Source organism: Herpailurus yagouaroundi, unplaced genomic scaffold (genome assembly GCF_014898765.1).
Source record: "Herpailurus yagouaroundi ecotype Mexico unplaced genomic scaffold, PumYag 160, whole genome shotgun sequence".
Classification (NCBI taxonomy): Eukaryota; Metazoa; Chordata; class Mammalia; order Carnivora; family Felidae; genus Herpailurus; species Herpailurus yagouaroundi.
Genome location: NW_024412401.1, coordinates 54274310 through 54291446, shown reverse-complemented (window position 1 = coordinate 54291446; position 17137 = coordinate 54274310). Strand labels below are relative to the sequence as shown.

The 17137-nt window shown below is 57.7% G+C and overlaps 1 protein-coding gene across 4 annotated transcripts; it reads right to left on the bottom strand.

Moving 5' to 3' along the window:
• Positions 1 to 4708: 4708 nt before the first annotated feature.
• Positions 4709 to 16901, bottom strand: GFI1B (growth factor independent 1B transcriptional repressor). 4 transcript variants are annotated; one of them, XM_040482759.1, is made up of 8 exons: positions 16766 to 16901; positions 14649 to 14750; positions 10077 to 10196; positions 9491 to 9628; positions 8789 to 9051; positions 8050 to 8187; positions 6544 to 6808; positions 4709 to 5530 (listed from the first exon to the last, which is right to left on the bottom strand). In XM_040482759.1, exons 3-8 carry the CDS (start codon positions 10174 to 10176, stop codon positions 5352 to 5354), a joined length of 1083 nt encoding a protein of 360 aa, XP_040338693.1. In that variant the 5' UTR covers positions 10177 to 10196; positions 14649 to 14750; positions 16766 to 16901; the 3' UTR covers positions 4709 to 5351. The 4 variants fall into 4 exon arrangements, with proteins under 4 accessions (XP_040338693.1, XP_040338692.1, XP_040338694.1 ...); XM_040482758.1 differs by lacking the exon at positions 14649 to 14750; XM_040482760.1 differs by lacking the exon at positions 14649 to 14750 and having other exon boundaries at positions 6544 to 6709.
• Between the last annotated feature and the right edge of the window lie 236 nt (positions 16902 to 17137).

Sequence of the window (17137 nt, the reverse complement as noted above, 5' to 3'; positions counted from 1 at the left end):
CTTCAGAAGATGCTCTGAGAGCTAATCTGTGTGACCATCCACAACTAATTTTTTTTTTCATTTTTTAAAGCTTATTTATTTATTTTGAGAGAGAGAGAGAGAGAGAGAGAGAGAGAGAGCAGGGGCAGGGCAGAGAGAGAGGGGGAGAGAGAGAATCCCAAGCAGGCTCTGGGCTGTCAGCGCGGAGCCCGACGTAGGGCTCGAACCCAGGAAACCTTGTGAGACCAAACCAAGAGTTGGACGCTTAACTGACTGAGCCCCCCGGGCGCCCCCACAACCATTTCTTTAACATAAACTCCTGGGAGTGAAATGGAAGGTCCTGGGGCGAGCACACGTGGCTGACAGCTTTAATGCACTTGAGCCAGGTTTCAGGCTGAGAGACGGTTCCCGGGAGGGAAGTGGGTGTTCCAGGCAGAGGTGTGGGCAAAGGCTCGTGTGCAAGGCGTCAAGAATTCTCTAAAGGCCTTTTTGGGGGAAAGACCTTGCTGCTTGTCTAGAATTCCAGGAAGGTGGCTTGGAATGACCTGGCTATTCTTCCGTGTGTCCTTCCCTCCTTCTCGGGGAGCCCTCTCCTCCCTGACCAGCCTGGTCATCAGCACCCCACTGATGAGCTCCCCAGGCCACACCAGACACCCACCGAACGTCTTATTTTTTTTAATTTTTAATGTTTATTGATTTTTGAGAGAGAGAGAGAGAGAGTGCAAGCAGGTGAAGGGGCAGAGAGAGAAAGAGACACAGAATCGGAAGCAGGCTCCAGGCTCCGAGCTGTCAGCACGGAGCCCGACGCGGGGCTCGAACCCACAAACTGCGAGATCGTGACCTGAGCCGAAGTCGGATGCTTAACCGACTGAGCCACCCAGGCGCCCCCCACCGAATCCTCTTTCTAAAGCTCAGCTGAGCTGTCTTGAGCTCCTGCCCTGGTCTCCTGAGCAGTCAAGGTCTCCCGTGCCTTTAGAAGATTCTTGTGGGTCTTGGGTCCCTTTCACTGTCCCTAGCCCACACCAGGCTCTGTCCTACTGCTGGTGACCAGCTGCCTTCATATGCTTCTGGCCAGCCCAGATCTTCTTTCTCTGATCCTGTCTCCTCAATTCTCTGCCCACTCCTTTCCCTTTATTGGTCCTGCCCCTTCCCTCTAAGGTAGTATGTGCCCACACTGAGTGGGAGCCCATCTAGGGCAGCAAAGGCTAGGTCATGATGGTGAGGGGCTGGGGGTTGATTCTTGAGGGGCTGGAGGGAAGTCCCTTTGGTTTCTTGGGAATGTTCGGAATAGGTCCTATTCTTCTAGATCCTTCCACTTTCTCCACTGCCCCAGCACCCTGCCTCCTCACCTCGGCCCCTCTGTTCCTTCCAGGCCAGTGCACTTCACCCTGGGTGGGGGCAGGTGGGGACCAGCCGGGACAGGTTGGGGCCAAGTCAGCCACACAAGAATTCTGGGCTGACCCCGGGAGACACATTTACATCCTTATCAGTAATTTCCATGGAGGGCTCCGTTGGGCATCTCCCGGTTTGTCCTTCTGGGGCCCTGGTCCCAGGGCTGGCAGGGCCTGGCTGCCGTGTGAGATGTGGCCACGTCCACGGGAACTGCCCAGCGTAGGGGCCTAGATGTGGCCTGAAGTTACCATCGCTAACACGACATTTTATCCGAAAATTAATCCTGGTGTTGCATTCTGTTCCCTAACGTGGCTGGTTTGTTTCAATATTAAAATATTTTAAGATCGTTGGGGCGCCTGGGGGGCTCCGTCGGTTAAGCGTCCGCCTTCGGCTCGGGTGGCGATCTCGCCGTTCGTGGGTTCGAGCCCCGCGTCGGGCTCTGTGCTGACGGCTCGGAGCCTGGAGCCTGCTTCGGAGTCTGTGTCTCCCTCTCTCTCTGTTCCTCCCCCACCTGTGCTCTGTCTGTCTCTGAAAAATAAATAACCATTTAAAAAATTTAAAAAGTAAAAAAGTAAACTATGCTAACACTAGTTTGTTACTTACTGTCGAGTAGATCGGCGCTCTGTGTGGAGTTGCTGAGGGCGTCCTGAAGTGTCCCGTGCCCCCGGCCATGCCCACCCGCCTTTCAGCAGCGGGGCCAGGGCAGCGGTCACCAAATAACTTCAGAGGCCACGATGTGCACAGTATCCTACGTAAACAGAGCCCCCCTAGGGTTGTGTAATCAATCCCACGGCCCCGGGGGCCACTAGGCTGGATTTTGTGCGCCATCGCGGCTAATAGACTTGGGCCGTGGCCTCCCCTCTCTGGGCTCCTGTCCCCGAAGGTGGCAGAGGGAAGCCGTGGGCGGTCTTCACAGGGCTGGACAGTGTCCTCCAGTTCACACGCTGTGACTCAGGCGTGGAAATTTCCGAGCGGGTAGGCGGCAGAAGAGGATGGCAGGTGGAGGATGGGCCCGGGGTGGGGGAGCTCCCCTGCAGGCACAGGCGGTGAGGGGGGTGCCCCCCTGCGCCGGCTGAGCGGCCCCCAGCCTAGTGCGAGGAGTGCAGCCCGGGTCCCGAAGGAGACAGGACTTCGACGGGGAGCTCACGGCGGGCAAAGTGCTGGTTCCTGAGCCTTCTCGGGGGGAACACGGCCCTGCCTGCGACAGCCCTGGGCTTGTGCGAGGGTGCAGACTTTGGAAGGGGCAGCGGCATGGCTCTTAGGCTCAGCGCATCTGCGGAGCAGCCCCCAACCCCCCAACGACCCCCAGGCCCCTCCACACGGGGCTGAATCTCTCTCCCCTGGGACAGGAAGCAAGTTTCACCTGCCCGCACTGGCCCCCTTTCTCAGCAACGTGCAAACGGGGTTCCAGCCTCCACTGTCCCGCCCCCACACCACGGGGGGCTCAGTGGAAGGGAGCTCTGGAACCCCCGCGGATGAAGAAACGTGTGTGTCTGTCTGTCGTCGAGCCCGGCTTCTCTTTCTCACCCCGCCCTGCTGCAGCAAACAAAGAGCATGCAAAGCAGCTCCCCATCCGTGTGTGTGTGTGTGTGTGTGTGTGTGTGTCCCCAGCACCCTCCCTGGCCCCTGACACGGATCCATTCCAGGCCTGGCCCCCATGTGCGGCTTTGGGCGTGCCCATCTGCCTCTGTGGGTCCCTCTGTGTCCATGGACCGGGGGAGAGGAGGAAGCAGGTGGTCTCCAAGACTTTGTTGGGAAACCCCACAAACTGGGAGCCTGATGGGGAGGCCAGACGACCCTCCCATGCAAATCTCAACCCCTTACCTCTGCTTCATACACCTGCCAGGGCACTTCTGGCTACAGTAAACAGAAAACGCCTCTGGAATGAAGTGTGGAGGGGTCCTGCCTGTCCAGACCCAGAGCCTAGGAGGGGGGATTGCCATCCTCCAGGAGGCCTCAGGACCCCACAGGTTCAAGCAGATGGGAGGTCTGGGGGAAGCCTCTGCCGGCGTCATTGGGAGGAAGGGTCAACAGAGACTTGAAGGACGTTGCCAGCTTGCCCCTGAATCAGATTGTAATCCCAGCTCTGCACTTGCCTGCTGTGTAGGGTAATGACACCTCCTTCGCAGAGGGTTGTGCGGGTTAGACTCGATGTGTGGGAACCCTGGGTCCCACTCGGTACCTGGAGGAGACTCATTCCGAAGTGTCCCCTTGCTCTGGGCCAGGCGTGGGCTTGGTGCTGAGGGCTGGAGCCCAGAGAATACCTTCTGGCAGAGGGGAAAGTGACCCACATATAACCATTGCAGGTTCAGTGGGTCCTGAGCTGGGAAGCCCAAAGAGCTCAGCCTTCAGAGGTGGGAGAGCTCCTGGCTGGAATAACCAAGGGAGGCTTCATGGAGGAGGCAGCATTTGAGCGGGCCTCAGAGGATGGGCAGGACGTTCATGGCCCTGCTCACTGCTGCACGGCCTCAGGGAATCCTCCCAATGGACAAGGACCCTCTGTCACATTCTACAGCTAGTGAAGGGCCGCGTCAAGCTTCACTGGACCACATCTGCAAAGTCCCTTTTGCCATATAAGGTTCCAGGGATTAGGACGCGGGTGTCATCTTTGGGGGCCATTATTCAGCACACGGCAAGGCGATGACGTCGAGAACCTTGAGATGGGAAGATTATGCCGGATCATCCAGGTGAACCCCATGTGATCACAAGCGTCCTTACAAGAGGGAGGCCAGGCAGGAGAATAACGCAGGAGATGGAAACAAGGGTCAGAGAGGCCTGCTTTCGAGACGGATGAAGCGGCCGCAAGCTGAGGGCGGCCCCCGGCCTCTCCCCTGGAGGCTCCGGCCCTGGGAGCTCCTTGGGTGTAGCCCCGTAAGAGTCATTTGGGGCTCCTGACCTCCAGGACCGCACCAGGATAACTCGTATTGTTTTAAGCCACTAACATCACGGTAATTCGTTAACAGCAGCCAGATACCTGCTCGCACGGCATTAGCCTCCCCCTTCCCCGGCAACCTTGCCCCAAGGGCCTCTTACACTTTATTCCAGTGCTCACCAGTTTGGTCTGAGCACACGTTCCCCCAACCTGTCTGCCAGCAACTCCACAGCTTTCTGTGTGTGTGTGTGTGTGTGTGTGTGTGTTTTGTTTTTTTAGCTTTTAATTTTTTTTTTAGTAATTTCCATACCCAACGTGGTGCTCGAACTCACAACCCCGAGATCAAGAGGCACATCCTGTTCGCACTGAGCCAGACAGGCGCCCCAGCCTTCTCTGCCTTTTAAAGCTCCCTACCACCCCTTCCCAAAGCCAGCTCGCACCCACTAGGCACTTGTTAGACGCGGGTCAAATGTAAATAAAGCTGTGTCTTTATTTGGATTTACGGCAGTTGAGAGGGACGGGCTTTTGATGGCGGTAACTGCTGTTTTCTCCAGCCCCGTGGCCTCAAAGCAGAACTGGAACCCCCATGGCAGCTGAGTGCCAGCAGCTCTGCCTGAAGCAGAGGGGTGTCGGGCCTCCCTCTGGGGCAGGAGACGGCTCTGGCCATCCGTGGCAGCCAGAAAGAGGCCCGCTGAAAACCAGATCTCAGCACAAAGGGCAGCGGGCAGGGGGAAGATTTCTCTGTGGATCCCAGTTCCGGTCTATTCTCGGCCTCCCCCTGTCCACAGGGGGCTACGCTGGCCTTCTGGGCTCTGCCCTGGGGAAGGCGCCCAAGCTCTTAGATCTCTAGACAACTTCAGCTCAGAAAAGACCCGACCCAGTCCCCACCCTTTGCCGCAGGAACATGTCGGTCCAGAGAGGGAAAGCCACTTGCTCGAGGTCACACAGCAATTTCGTGAGTCTCGAAACAGGCTGCAAGATTCCCGTCCGGTGCCGACTCCAGGGGACTGGTGGGGGGGGGGGGGGGGGGGGGGTGCACGAGGCCGGCCTCCCTCTGGGTCTCGGGACCTCAGGGCGGGCTGGCCCAGAGCCGGGGGCGGGTGCAGCCTCACTTGAGATTGTGCTGGCTTTCCCGGTGCCGCCGCAGGTCTACCTTGCGCTGAAAGCCTTTGGTGCACAGCTCACAGCTGAAGGGCTTGAAGCCAGTGTGCTTCCGGCTGTGGGTGATGAGGTTGGAGCTCTGGCTGAAGGCCTTCCCGCACACCTGGCACTTGTGTGGCTTCTCACCTGCGGGCAGCAAGGACGGGGTCAAGGGCCTTGGTGCCAGGCCATCCCCCCCACCCCCCCGCCCCGGTGCCCTGCATTTGCTCTCCGAACTTCACCATGTGTTATGTCACGGCCCGCCTACGTTCACTTTTGAAAGGAGCTACAACGTTTATTTATTTTTTGGGGAACAGAGAGAGACAGAGCATGAACGGGGGAGGGGCAGAGAGAGAGGGAGACACAGAATCGGAAACAGGCTCCAGGCTCTGAGCCATCAGCCCAGAGCCCGACGCGGGGCTCGAACTCACGGACCGCGAGATCGTGACCTGGCTGAAGTCGGACGCTTAACCGACTGCGCCACCCAGGCGCCCCTCGAAAGGAGCTACAAAAGGGAGACAGGAGGGGCGCCCGGGCGGCTCAGTGGGTTAACCTTCCGACTTCAGCTCAGGTCACGGTCTGGTAGTTTGTGAGTTCGAGCCCCGCGTCGGGCTCCGTGCTGTCTCCCTCTCTCTCTCTGCCCCTACCTTGCTCGTGCTCTCTCTCTCTCTCTCTCTCAAAAATAAATAAACATTAAAAAAAAATAAGAGGGAGATGGGAATACTACAATTCTGTCACCCCCTGCACCCCCCGACCAGAATACTGTAACTCTGTCACCCCCTACGCCCCCTGAGATCAGGCAGGGACTGGGTCCATCCTGTTTGTCAACGTGCCCAGCACCTGGTGCAAAAGAGGCACTCGCTTAGCAGCCAGGGAGCGAATGACTGGAGGAATGAAGGAATGAAAGACAAAGTCGCCCGCCCTTCTCACTTCTACCCAGAGAGCACACGTTTGCTGTTTCTTTCCTGGTGTTTTTCCCAGGCGCTAAATGTGTGCTTAAACAGCACCGTGCGTCCAGCCCTCCGCGGGGAGGGGGGCGCCCCCTCACTGTGTAACTGGTGGGGCTGAACTGGGGGGACCTTTTAACAGAGGAGGGTGGGGCGCCCAGAGGCTGCGCCTGGGCAGGGGCGGGCTTGGCGGGGGAACCCGGGGCGCCTCACCGGTGTGGATGTAGGTGTGTTTCTTCATGTCCGACTTCTGGTGGAAACGCTTCCCGCAGAACTGGCAGGGGTAGGGCCGCGTGTCCGAGTGGATGAGCAGGTGCGTGGACAGGGTGGACGAGCGCTTGAAGGCTTTGCCGCACATCCGGCACTCGAAGCTGCGCTCCTGCCGGAGGAAACGAGGCCCCGGGGGGTCAGGCGCAGGCGGGGCCTCGAGACCCGGGACTGCCACGCTGGGTGCAGGACCGGGCCCTGCCGGGATCCCCTGAGGAACAGGACACTCGTTGGGGTGGCCTCAAGAACGGGGCCTGGAGGAGAGGACCCAGAGACCCCCATTTCTGCATTTCCAACGGGGGCCAAGACATGGGGCCCGAGTGGCCTCCTGTGGGTTTTTCCCTGGAACCTTTACAGTATCCCATGCAAAATAAGCCTCGACATGCGTTTGTTGACTCACTGATAGACCGACTGATCTGGGGCATCGTCGTGGACTGTGGTTAAGGGTCTGTATTATTGGGGCCCCATTCTGGCTTCTGCCCCTTATAGGCCAACATGACCTCAGGCAAGTCATTAACCGCCCCCCCCCACCCCGTCCCCGCTGAGACTCAGTTTCCTCATCTGGACATTACAACAGCAGTCATGACCTCGGAGGGTGGAGAGCTGAGCACATGTTGCATTCACAAGCTCTCATGACCATATCCTGCCTTTCCTGCCTCAGCTTCTATTTACTCCGGTGTTAGCAACTCAGGTCATTTCGGGTGCTTTCCCTGGAATGGAATATTCAAGAAGGGCTACGTGGGACAAGACGGACATTGAAGCCTGACCCCAAGATTCTCGAAGTCGAGAGCCTCAGAGCTGAGGACACCTGCACTGATCACCCAGAGGGCAGGATCATTTCTCTGTGTCACAGACATCTCTCTGACCCCCGAAATCCCACTGGGCCAGGAGCCTCTTCCAACAGCATGTGAGGTTGATTTGGTCCATCAGGGAGTGAAGTTTGTTATAATTGTATATATTATATACAGTTTTGGGGAAACTGTAACATAACTAGCATTATAGAACAAACATTCTCTCTAAAGAACAAATTTAGGGGCGCCTGGGCGGCGCAGTCGGTTAAGCGTCCGACTTCAGCCAGGTCACGATCTCGCGGTCCGTGAGTTCGAGCCCCGCGTCGGGCTCTGGGCTGATGGCTCAGGGCCTGGAGCCTGCTTCTGATTCTGTGTCTCCCTCTCTCTCTGCCCCTCCCCCGTTCATGCTCTGTCTCTCTCTGTCCCCCAAAAAATAAAAAAATAAACGTTGAAAAAAAAAAAAGAACAAATTTAAAAATATATATCATGTAATCATTTTTAGGAAGAGCAGGTTTGGGGGACCCAGATGGGGGAGGGAAGGACCCCTGGTCCGTGTCACCCTCAGGGGCAGGGCGAGAGACCCAGGCACAGCTCCCAGGCTTCCTGGGGGCAGCACAGAGCAGGACGGGGGTGGGGGGGCGGTGCTTGGCGAGCTGCCTACCTGGGAGTGGACGTGCGTGTGCTGCTCCAGGCTCACGGCATGGCCGAACGTTTTGCCACAGATGTCACAGGCGAAGGGCCGGGTCCCGCTGTGGGAGCGCCGGACGTGCACTTCGAGCCCATGTGGGGTGGAGAACACCTGAGGGCGGGGCAGAGCGTGAGGCCATGGCGGGGGGGGGGGGGGGGCTGCGGACGGGGAGCCGGGCCTGGGGTCCCAAGGCCACCCCCACCCCTCCACCTCCGTGCCCAGGCACAGACGGGCATAAAGTAGGGGAAGCACGGGGTTGCCGATTCTGCTGGCTTTTGCTGTGTGTCCTGGGAAGGTCCCTTTCCCTCTCTGTGGCTTGGTTTCCTGTCTCTAAAATGGGGGCTGTGGGAGCATGTAAAAGGTCCCTCCCGGCCCTCTCTAGAGGCCAAATAGTCAGCCCACTGGTACTGACGTCTACTTACTGTGTGTTCTGGGGCAAGTGATTCAACCTCTCTGAACCTTAGCCTTTCATCCACATCCCAGGGCTCAGGTGCGTCAAGTGCTTTGCACAGGCCTGGCGCACAGTCAGGGCTCAAACACCATGATGGGGACGAGCATTTTGAAGCCCTGACCCCGCCAAAGGACCCGAGATTCGCAGCACAGGGAACCCCCGGCTGTGAACGCCTGCCCCTGCCAGGGACCTGCAGAGGGGATGCAGAGCAGGGCCCGTGAGCACCACCCCCCCCCCCGCCACCCCTCCCCAGCTGCTTACCTTGTTGCACTTGATACAGTGGTACGCGTCCATGCCCGGGGAGCAGCGGAGGCTGAAGTCCAAGGGCGGCTCAGTGCTGGGCACCAGAGGGCTCCCATACAGGCTGACGGAGCGCTCCAGGAAGGCAGACTGCATGGTGGAGGGGGCCTGCCGGTAGCTGTGGCCATAGGAGGAGGCCAGGGCATCCCAGGAGAAGCTGGGCTTGTAGAACGGGGGTGAGTCGGAGTCCCTGTCCTGGGATCGGGGCATCACAGCGGGGCCCTCTGTGGAGAGCGGGACGCGTGTCTACACATGTATGGTGGCGATTCATTTATTTATCATTTGGGCGCCACTCCCCACCCCTCCCCACCTAGCGACCTCACCATGAGGGTCTGGGTCTGCAACCCAGATATTTACTGTGGGAGCGGGCCTGGGTCCTCACTGTGGCTCCTCACCTTTTCACCCCGGAAACACGCCCTCAGCACCCGCAGAGCGCCCACCTCACCCCCTGTACCAGCCCGCCCACCACACAGAAGCTCTCAGCTGGGTATGAGCGCCCCGTCCGAGAGGGGGCCAGGCAGAAGCTGGAGAGCTCAGATCGCATCCGGGTGAACTCGTCGCTCTTCCCTGACTCCAGAGCCCGTCCACCCTTCCTTCCACTTGCACTGGTTGGGTGGGGAGGGGGTGGGGGTTGTGGCTGGCCGGGGGTCCCAGCCTGCCTACCTGGCACCAAGGCCGTCCTGGTCAGGCTCTGGTCCAGTTCCAGCTCTGTTTCCCGTTTGAGGTCAGTCCAGGCCAGGCGCTGGTTCGGGAACAGGGTGCTGAGGACAGGATCGTTGCTCAGGACCTGGTCCCTGGCGCCTGTGGGGAGACAAGACCGTCAGAGCCACCGGCCACAGCTCTGGGCAGTCCAGAGGGAGCAGGGGGTGGGGTGGGGGACACCCTTCCCAAGATGATGGGGACCCAGAGACCCATTTGCCGCTGTCCCCAGCTGCTCATGCGCATGGGCCCTGCCTGACCGGGCCCCAGGATGCGGGGAGCAGGGCTGCGGCCAAAGGGGACCCAGAAGAAGAACTCCTGGACCGGGCTTCGTTTTCTGAGCACCTGAGCTCAGCCCTAGATCTTTTCTGACTCTGGTTAGGACCCACATGTCAGCTGCAGAGGGCCAGCTCCAATCCGGAAGCTTCCGTCATCCCAAGGGGCCATTCATTCGTTCAACCAACATATGCCGTGCCCCCCCTGCTTGCAGACTTCCCAACACGGGGGACAGGGAGCCCCGGGTGGGCACAGCAGGGGAGCTCTGACTCACCAGGGCTAAAGGCAGGAGGCCAGATGGGTTCATCTTCCTGGAGGCGGGGCTGGTGGTAGGTGTGAGCTTTCTTGCTCTTTACCAGGAAGGAGCGTGGCATTGTGAGCGCACACCCCACACCTGCACGGAGAGAGGGCGAGGACAGTTGGGAAGGACAAGAGGACAACATTCTCTGTATTTTGGAGCCGCCTCCTGTAGTCAGAACCCACTGTCCTGAGTTGAATAGTGTCCCCCGGAAGCTCATGACCCCTGGGGCACCTGGGTGGCTCAGTCGGTTGAGCGTCTGACTCTCAATTTCGGCTCAGGTCACGATCTCATGGTTCATGGGTTCGAGCCCCGCGTCGGGCTCTGTGCTGACGGCTCGGAGCCCGGAGCCTGCTTCGGATTCTGTGTCTCCCTCTCTCTCTACTCCTCCCCCGTTCATGCTCTGTCTCTCTCTGTCCCAAAAATAAATAAACGTTGAAAAAAAAAATTTTTTTTAAAGAAATAAATAAACATTAAAAAAAAATTAAAAAAAAAAAGTTCATGACTCCCCGGAACCTGTGAATGTGACCTCATTTGGAAATAGGGTCTTGGCGGATAAAAAAAATTTTTTCTAATTTTTTTTTTTTACGTTTATTCATTTTTGAGAGACAGAGAGAGACAGAGCACAAGTGGGGGAGGGGCAGAGAGAGAGGGAGACCCAGAATCCGAAGCAGGCTCCAGGCGTGGAGCCGTCAGCACAGACCCTGTCGTGGGGCTCGAACCCACGAACCGTGAGATCATGACCTGAGCCGAAGTTGGATGCTTAACCGACTGAGCCACCCAGGGCACCCCCCCCCCCCCATTTTTTGTAATGTCTATTTATTTTTGAGAGGGAGAGAGAGAAACAGAGAGAGAGTGGGGGGGAGGGGCAGAGAGAGAAGGAAGCACAGAATCTCAAGTGGGTTCCAGACTCCATGCTGTCAGCTCAGACCCTGACGTGGGGCTCAAATCCACGAATCAGAAGCTGGAGATTCCTTCCTCCAGAAGGCAACTGACCTCGTTGAAACCTTGAGTTTGGATCTCTAGACTCCAGAACCTTGAAAGAATGAATTGAGTGTTTAAGCCACCCGGTTTCTAGTACTTTCCTATGGCAGAAATCCTAACCTTCCCTCCCCTACTGCTCCCTTGCAGTAATACACCCACCTTCTAGAAACCCCCAGGGTCAGCCTGCTCCTGTCCACACGCGCTGAGTTGCACTGGGAGCAGAGGAGGAAGGGCAGGGGTGCCTCCCCTGTGGGCCCCGCAGCCAGAAAGCTGAATTTCACTCCTGTGGCGTCTGCATTTGGAGGCCACGGAAAGGGGTGGTCCGAGTGCAGATTTTGGAGTCAGATGCTCATGGGTTAGAATCTCGGCTCACCCGCTGTGTGCTTTGGGCGCAGATGCTTAACCTCTCTGGGCCTACTGCCTTTTCTGTAAGGCATGGCATCCAGGTGCCTGGCACTGGGTCTCTCATGTGCTCAGTGCTTACCACGGAGGGGACGGGGGGGGCGGGCATGTTGCATCAGGGCCACCCCAATAGCAAATCCGCATTACCCTGGTGCCGATGCAGCCAGAGCAGGGCCGCCCCTTGTCCATGGCCCCGGCCCGGAGTCCAGGGCCCAGAGAGGGAGGAGCCTTCTCTCTGCATGGGGGTGGAGGGGAGGCTTGGAGTTGCATGTGGGGCTCAAGGCCGGAGAAGACCACCAGTGCACCCTACTGGGAGGCCGGACGTGGAGAAGGAGGCCAACGTCCGCCAACTGCAGGAACCGAGCAGTGGGCAGCGGCCAGGGGGTTGGGGAAGACACGAGGCCCAAATCAGTAAGGGACCTGTACTTGGCCCCGGGCGGGGGTCGGGGAGCGGCAGAGCCAGAACACCTTGATGCTCCCGGCTTCCCTTGAGGGCTCCTGGGAGACAGAGAGCATCTGGGTGCGGCTCCTTCCTCTTCACCCCCATGCCATGCCCAGGCAGGGGCGCAGGAAATACTTTGCCAATGCCGTTCCCGGTGGCTCCTCTGCTGGTCCCTTTCCCGGGCATTGGAGCAGGAACCCCCTTCCCCAGGCCAGCAGCCACGGAGGGCTGCAGGGACCACAGGGCCAAGCGCGGGAAAAGGATTATAGCTGCTCCAACAACAGCCAGGGCTGGGTGATAAGGCCAAGGCAAGGAACCGGCTGGGAGGAGGGAGATTAGAGAGAGCAGCTTGGAGCCCTGCCTTTGGAGCAGGCCCAGGGAGGAACTCCTTCCCCCAGGGAGGACCCCGAACGAGGCAGGAGACGGACCCCCCCCCCCAGTTGTGCCCAGGCCTGCCTGTCCCTCACCAGAGCCCCCAGGGCATCGGGAGTCTGGAGAGACCCCTCTGCTCCCGGGTCATCCTAGGCCCTGCCCTCCTCACTGTAGGTCTCAGTGTCCAGATCTGCTAAATGGGGATGGCAACCCACCTTCCTGCGACTGTTGGAGCAGAAAGGACCTCCTTGCAAACAAATGTGCAAAGTGCTTGGCGTGGGGCCTGGGCTGCAGGAGCACAGAGCAGGTGGTGGCATCTCAGCCCATGGGAGAAGAAGCTTCAGGAAGGCAGGCACAGCCCACATCCTGTCCTGGCCTGTCCATTTGCATTCCCAGTACCCCGCCCAAAGCAGGTACACTCTGAGGAGAGGGCTGAGCCCTGGACCGGGACCAGGGACATGCTCCAGGCCCTTCCCTCTGGGATCTGAAACGAGGAGGTGGGGCTTGAAGGCCCTGGGGTCCCGTCCAGCTGTCAGATTTTGCCTTCACAAGGCTTGCCTGGCCTGTTGGCCCCCGCCAGGCTTGTCGGGCAGCCTGCGGTGGCCTTATCTCCCGGGGACAGTCTTCTTCCTCCTGCCCCTCCCCCTCCCCCGCCCGGGCTCCTCACAGCCCCCTTCCTTCCCCTTCTAACTCTTGGCCCCAGGAACCCCCTGCGGAGGCCAGACCCTAGGCAGAGCCAGCGGGGGTCCCCCCCCAACACACACACAGGGGGAGGTGGGGACTGGGTTTTGGTTTGTTTTTTTTTTTTTTTTTTTTTTGGGGGGGGGGGGGGGGGGGGGGCGGAGGCCTCCAAAGGACCATGGTCTCTCCATCAAAGATGATTTATTATTTTTATATAGTATCTTATTAGGAAGTCAGAACCAAAGGCAGGCCTTAAAGCTTCAGTGCTGGAATCCCAGGAGATCCTTCCTGCGGCCAGCATCTGTGTGGCCTTAGCTCGGTTAATTCTGACCTGGGGGCTGAGTTGCTACTGCCCCATTTTTCGGAGGAGGAACGGAGGCTTAGAGACTGGCTCATGATCCCCAGCAGATCCCAGGCCGCCCCCCCCCCAGGCTTCTATGCTCCTGACCGTCAGACCATCGGGCGGGCGCTTACTCTGTGCAGAGGGAACTCCTTCCATACGCTAAGGAAGGCATTTGAAGCTCCCTGGTGTGCATGATGTCACCAAACTGACACCCACTGGGGACAAGGTTGTCTTCCAGGCTCACAGGGGGAAACTGAGGCTGAGAGAGGAAAGTGGCTTGTCCAGGCCCGGTGTTCCTGTTCTGCTGGGACTTGAACTCCTGGCCCGGGGCTCTGCCCGTGGGCATCTGTGGTTCTGCCCGCCTGGAGCAGGGAAGGCTGGTGGGTGGGGCGAGATGGGGGGGGGGGGGGGAATCCAATTCTTTTGATCCCTCTGTTTTTTTTCAGAACCCAGAAGTTCCACGTGGGTTCCTGAAGAGCTTTGAGTGGAGAAGCAGGTGAGAAAGACTTCCTTCAGGAAGCTTTGGTGTTCCCTTGGGCTCAGAGCCTGAGGACCCCATAGAGGTCAACCGGTTAGAACCCAGGACAGCACAAGTGCATGAGCAAGGGGGGCCCAGATTGCAGGGTCCCCGGCTGGAGGAAGGCGACCCTCAGGGCCCATTCTGGTGATCCCCTCAGAGTCCCCAGCTTCCTCCCCTTCCCTCCCCAGAAAGTTCTCTCAGCTCAGCCTGGCAGGGAGGCACAGCCAGCCTCATGGCCCAGCCTTTAAGCGCCCGTGGGGGCAAACACACCGCGAGAACTTCCTTTTGGCCCCTGTTAGCTGAGTTTAAAAGAAAAAAAAAAAAAAACAGGAACCAATCACCTATACTGTAGTTAATTAACAACCACACCGTTTTGATTCACTCGACGGTTCTGAGAAAGGGCTTGGAGCAGAGATTGTGAAAGAACCCTAAGATTTCTTCATGAAACAGAGGTCTTGATGGTATCGGCCTCCGGAAAGAGACTTGGTGTTAACATCTCGTCCAAAACCCTCGATCCCGATAGAGGGTGCCCCGACCCCGGGGTCAGAATCTCAGCCCCACACCCCTACTTCCAGGCGGACGCAGAGCCGCAGCCTTGTGATTTCCCCACGACGAGGCACCTCGGGCCTCCCGTGGGGCTGGGTCTGATTTTGCGACCTTGAGCTTGACCACGTCAGCCTCCAACCTGGGGCTTGGTTTTCCTATCTCTCAAAAGGGACCGTTGGACTAAGAGATTTCTAAACTTCCCTTTTGCTCTAAAATCCCATGCACAATTTGTTGACCTTCAACGCGGGACTGGCCTACCTTGACTGAGAAACTCATCACCCGGGTTCCCTTTTTGGGAGGGTTGGGTAAGACTCTGTTGTTTCTCAGAGTCAGTGATAGAGGACACTTCAGACTTCCTTTCTGTTTAAAGACGTGACTCAAGGGGAAACACAAACAAAAATTAAAAACCCTTTTCCAGGTAAGAGTCAGGGGAAATGGGTCCGGGGCGGTGTTAGGGGCCCCGCGCGGAGAGCGGTCATTATTCTCATTTGAAATTTGCAAGCATTTCTCCCGTCTTCCTCTTACGTTGAGAGACTGCAATTATCCTGAGTGAACCAACTTCTGAGCTTACACCCAAAAGAACGGAAGGCAGGGACTCAAACAGATGCCTGTCTACCCAAATTGATCGCGGCGCTGTTCGCAATAACCAAAAGATGGAAGGAAACAACCCAACTGTCCATCAGCAGGGGGTAGACAAACAAAATATGGCTGTTCCATGCAACAGACCACTATTCAGCCGTATCGAGAAAGGAGGTCCTGACACCCGCCACAACATGATGGGTCTCAAGGGCACGTGTAAGCGAAATAAGACAGTCACGAAAGGACGAATGTCATAGGACTCGGCTTATACGACGTCTCCAGAGAAGTCAGATTCACAGACACAGAAAGGGCAGTTTCAGTTTGAGAAGATGAAGAGAGTTCTTGAGATGGACGGTGGTGATGGTTGCACAACATTGTGAATGCATTTAATGCCACAGAACTGCACACTCAAAAAATGGTGGAAACGGTCGCTTTCCCGTGACGTGCATTTTACCACGACGAGCACACAAATGAGCGAACAACACGTTTCCCCAACCTCTCTGAACTGGAGCAGCTCCCGTCGGTCTGAATGCCTGAGAGCGAATGAACAGAAAAACCTCCCTCTAAATTAAGGAGGGTGAGGTTTTCTGTTGTGGCCGAAAAGGGTCGAGATCACATGTGATTAGGCTATTTTCCTGGAGTCGATCTGACCCCAGACACGTCGGGAGTCCTTGTGGTTCCCCAAGAGGACCCCCACCCCACCCACCCTCCTGAAAACCTCGAGAAAATGTTCTGCATTGGTTTTGACTAACTCCATCAAACGCAACCCAGATGGGGGTCTCTGATGCTCCCCAGGAACGTTCTGCAGGGAAACCAGCATACCGACCCCCAGATCTTGAGCTGGAAGGCCATCTCACACATCTCCGTACATAAAGGGTCCCCTGTGTACCACCTCCGAGGACGAGAAACTTGCCAGCTCACTAAGACTGAAATCTTCTCCCCGTCCGTTGCTTACGAAGAAATATTAGGAGGCACGAGCCCCGCGGGCAGGTGCAGCTCAGTTAGCTCGTGCCAGAGCCAAGTTCGGAGCCTGCAAATTCATTAGCCCCCTCTAGGCGACTCGTGAAAACTTCAGACTCTCTCAGAAAAATGTACACAAGCAGCTACCCACAGCGATTCTAGGGACCACCTTCCCCCTTAACAAACCCTGTTGTAGAGAGGGGACCTCACCCCAGACGCCCAGACTCTCAACTTGGGTTTTTCTCCAAAGTTAGGTAGAAAAGACTGAGACGACATGTGCTCTTCTACAGCCGTCTCGTTCCTGGAGGCTGGGGGCCGGGGCAGTGGACAAGGCACTCTCCCTTCTCCCCTCACGAGGCTCTGGATGAGAGGGCACTCACTCTCAAAGTGTCCCAGGAACTGGGGTTCACTCCTGTTTCATAGACAAGGCAAGTTCAGAGGGCTGGGGGGGGGGACACAGCCAGTCGGTGCCCCAAGCTGCCCCCCACCCAAGCCAGGCACCTCAAGGAGTGTCACCCCACGCTCTGGCCAGGTCCCCGGGAGATCCGGGGTGTGGGTATGACCTCGCACATGCAGATGATCCTTGGCAGACCCGATGGGGTTTTGGAAAGGGTACTTATGCACGGTTGGCAGAGGGCGTAATTCCCATACGGGCTCTGCCTCTCACTGCCTTCTCCCCGGCCGGGTTCAAACGCTGAAAGCTGTGCCCCATGGAAGAGATCTCCGAGCCCACCTCATTCTCCCCATGACTGCAGAAGGGCCCCGGGAACCTGCCTGGAAACAACCTAAGTCACACATGCAAATCTAAAAAGAAAAGGCTGGGATGGAGTCCTCACCTGGCGTCCGGGTCGGTGGCGGGTCTTGGTGGGAACCTCACTCAGCCTCTCTGGGGACCGGCTCCACTCTGTCAACCTCGGATTCTGCTCCAGTAGATACTTCTCTTTTTTTTTTTTTTTCCCCTTTCCCTCTCTCACTCTCTCTCTCTCTCTCTCTGTTTTTTTTTTTTTTCCCTCTTCTGTTCCCCTCCTTGATTTTCAATCTGATTATTTGTGTCAAAATCTGGCGGTGAAGGAGCAGCCAATAGAGAGCGCCCCGGCATTTGCTTATCAAAGCTTCCCGGCCCGACGGCGCTCCCGCCCCGCCAGCCCTCCGCCCTGGGAGCCGCGCTCTGCGCCCCTCCGCGCCCCAGACCTGCTGGAAGAGGAAGG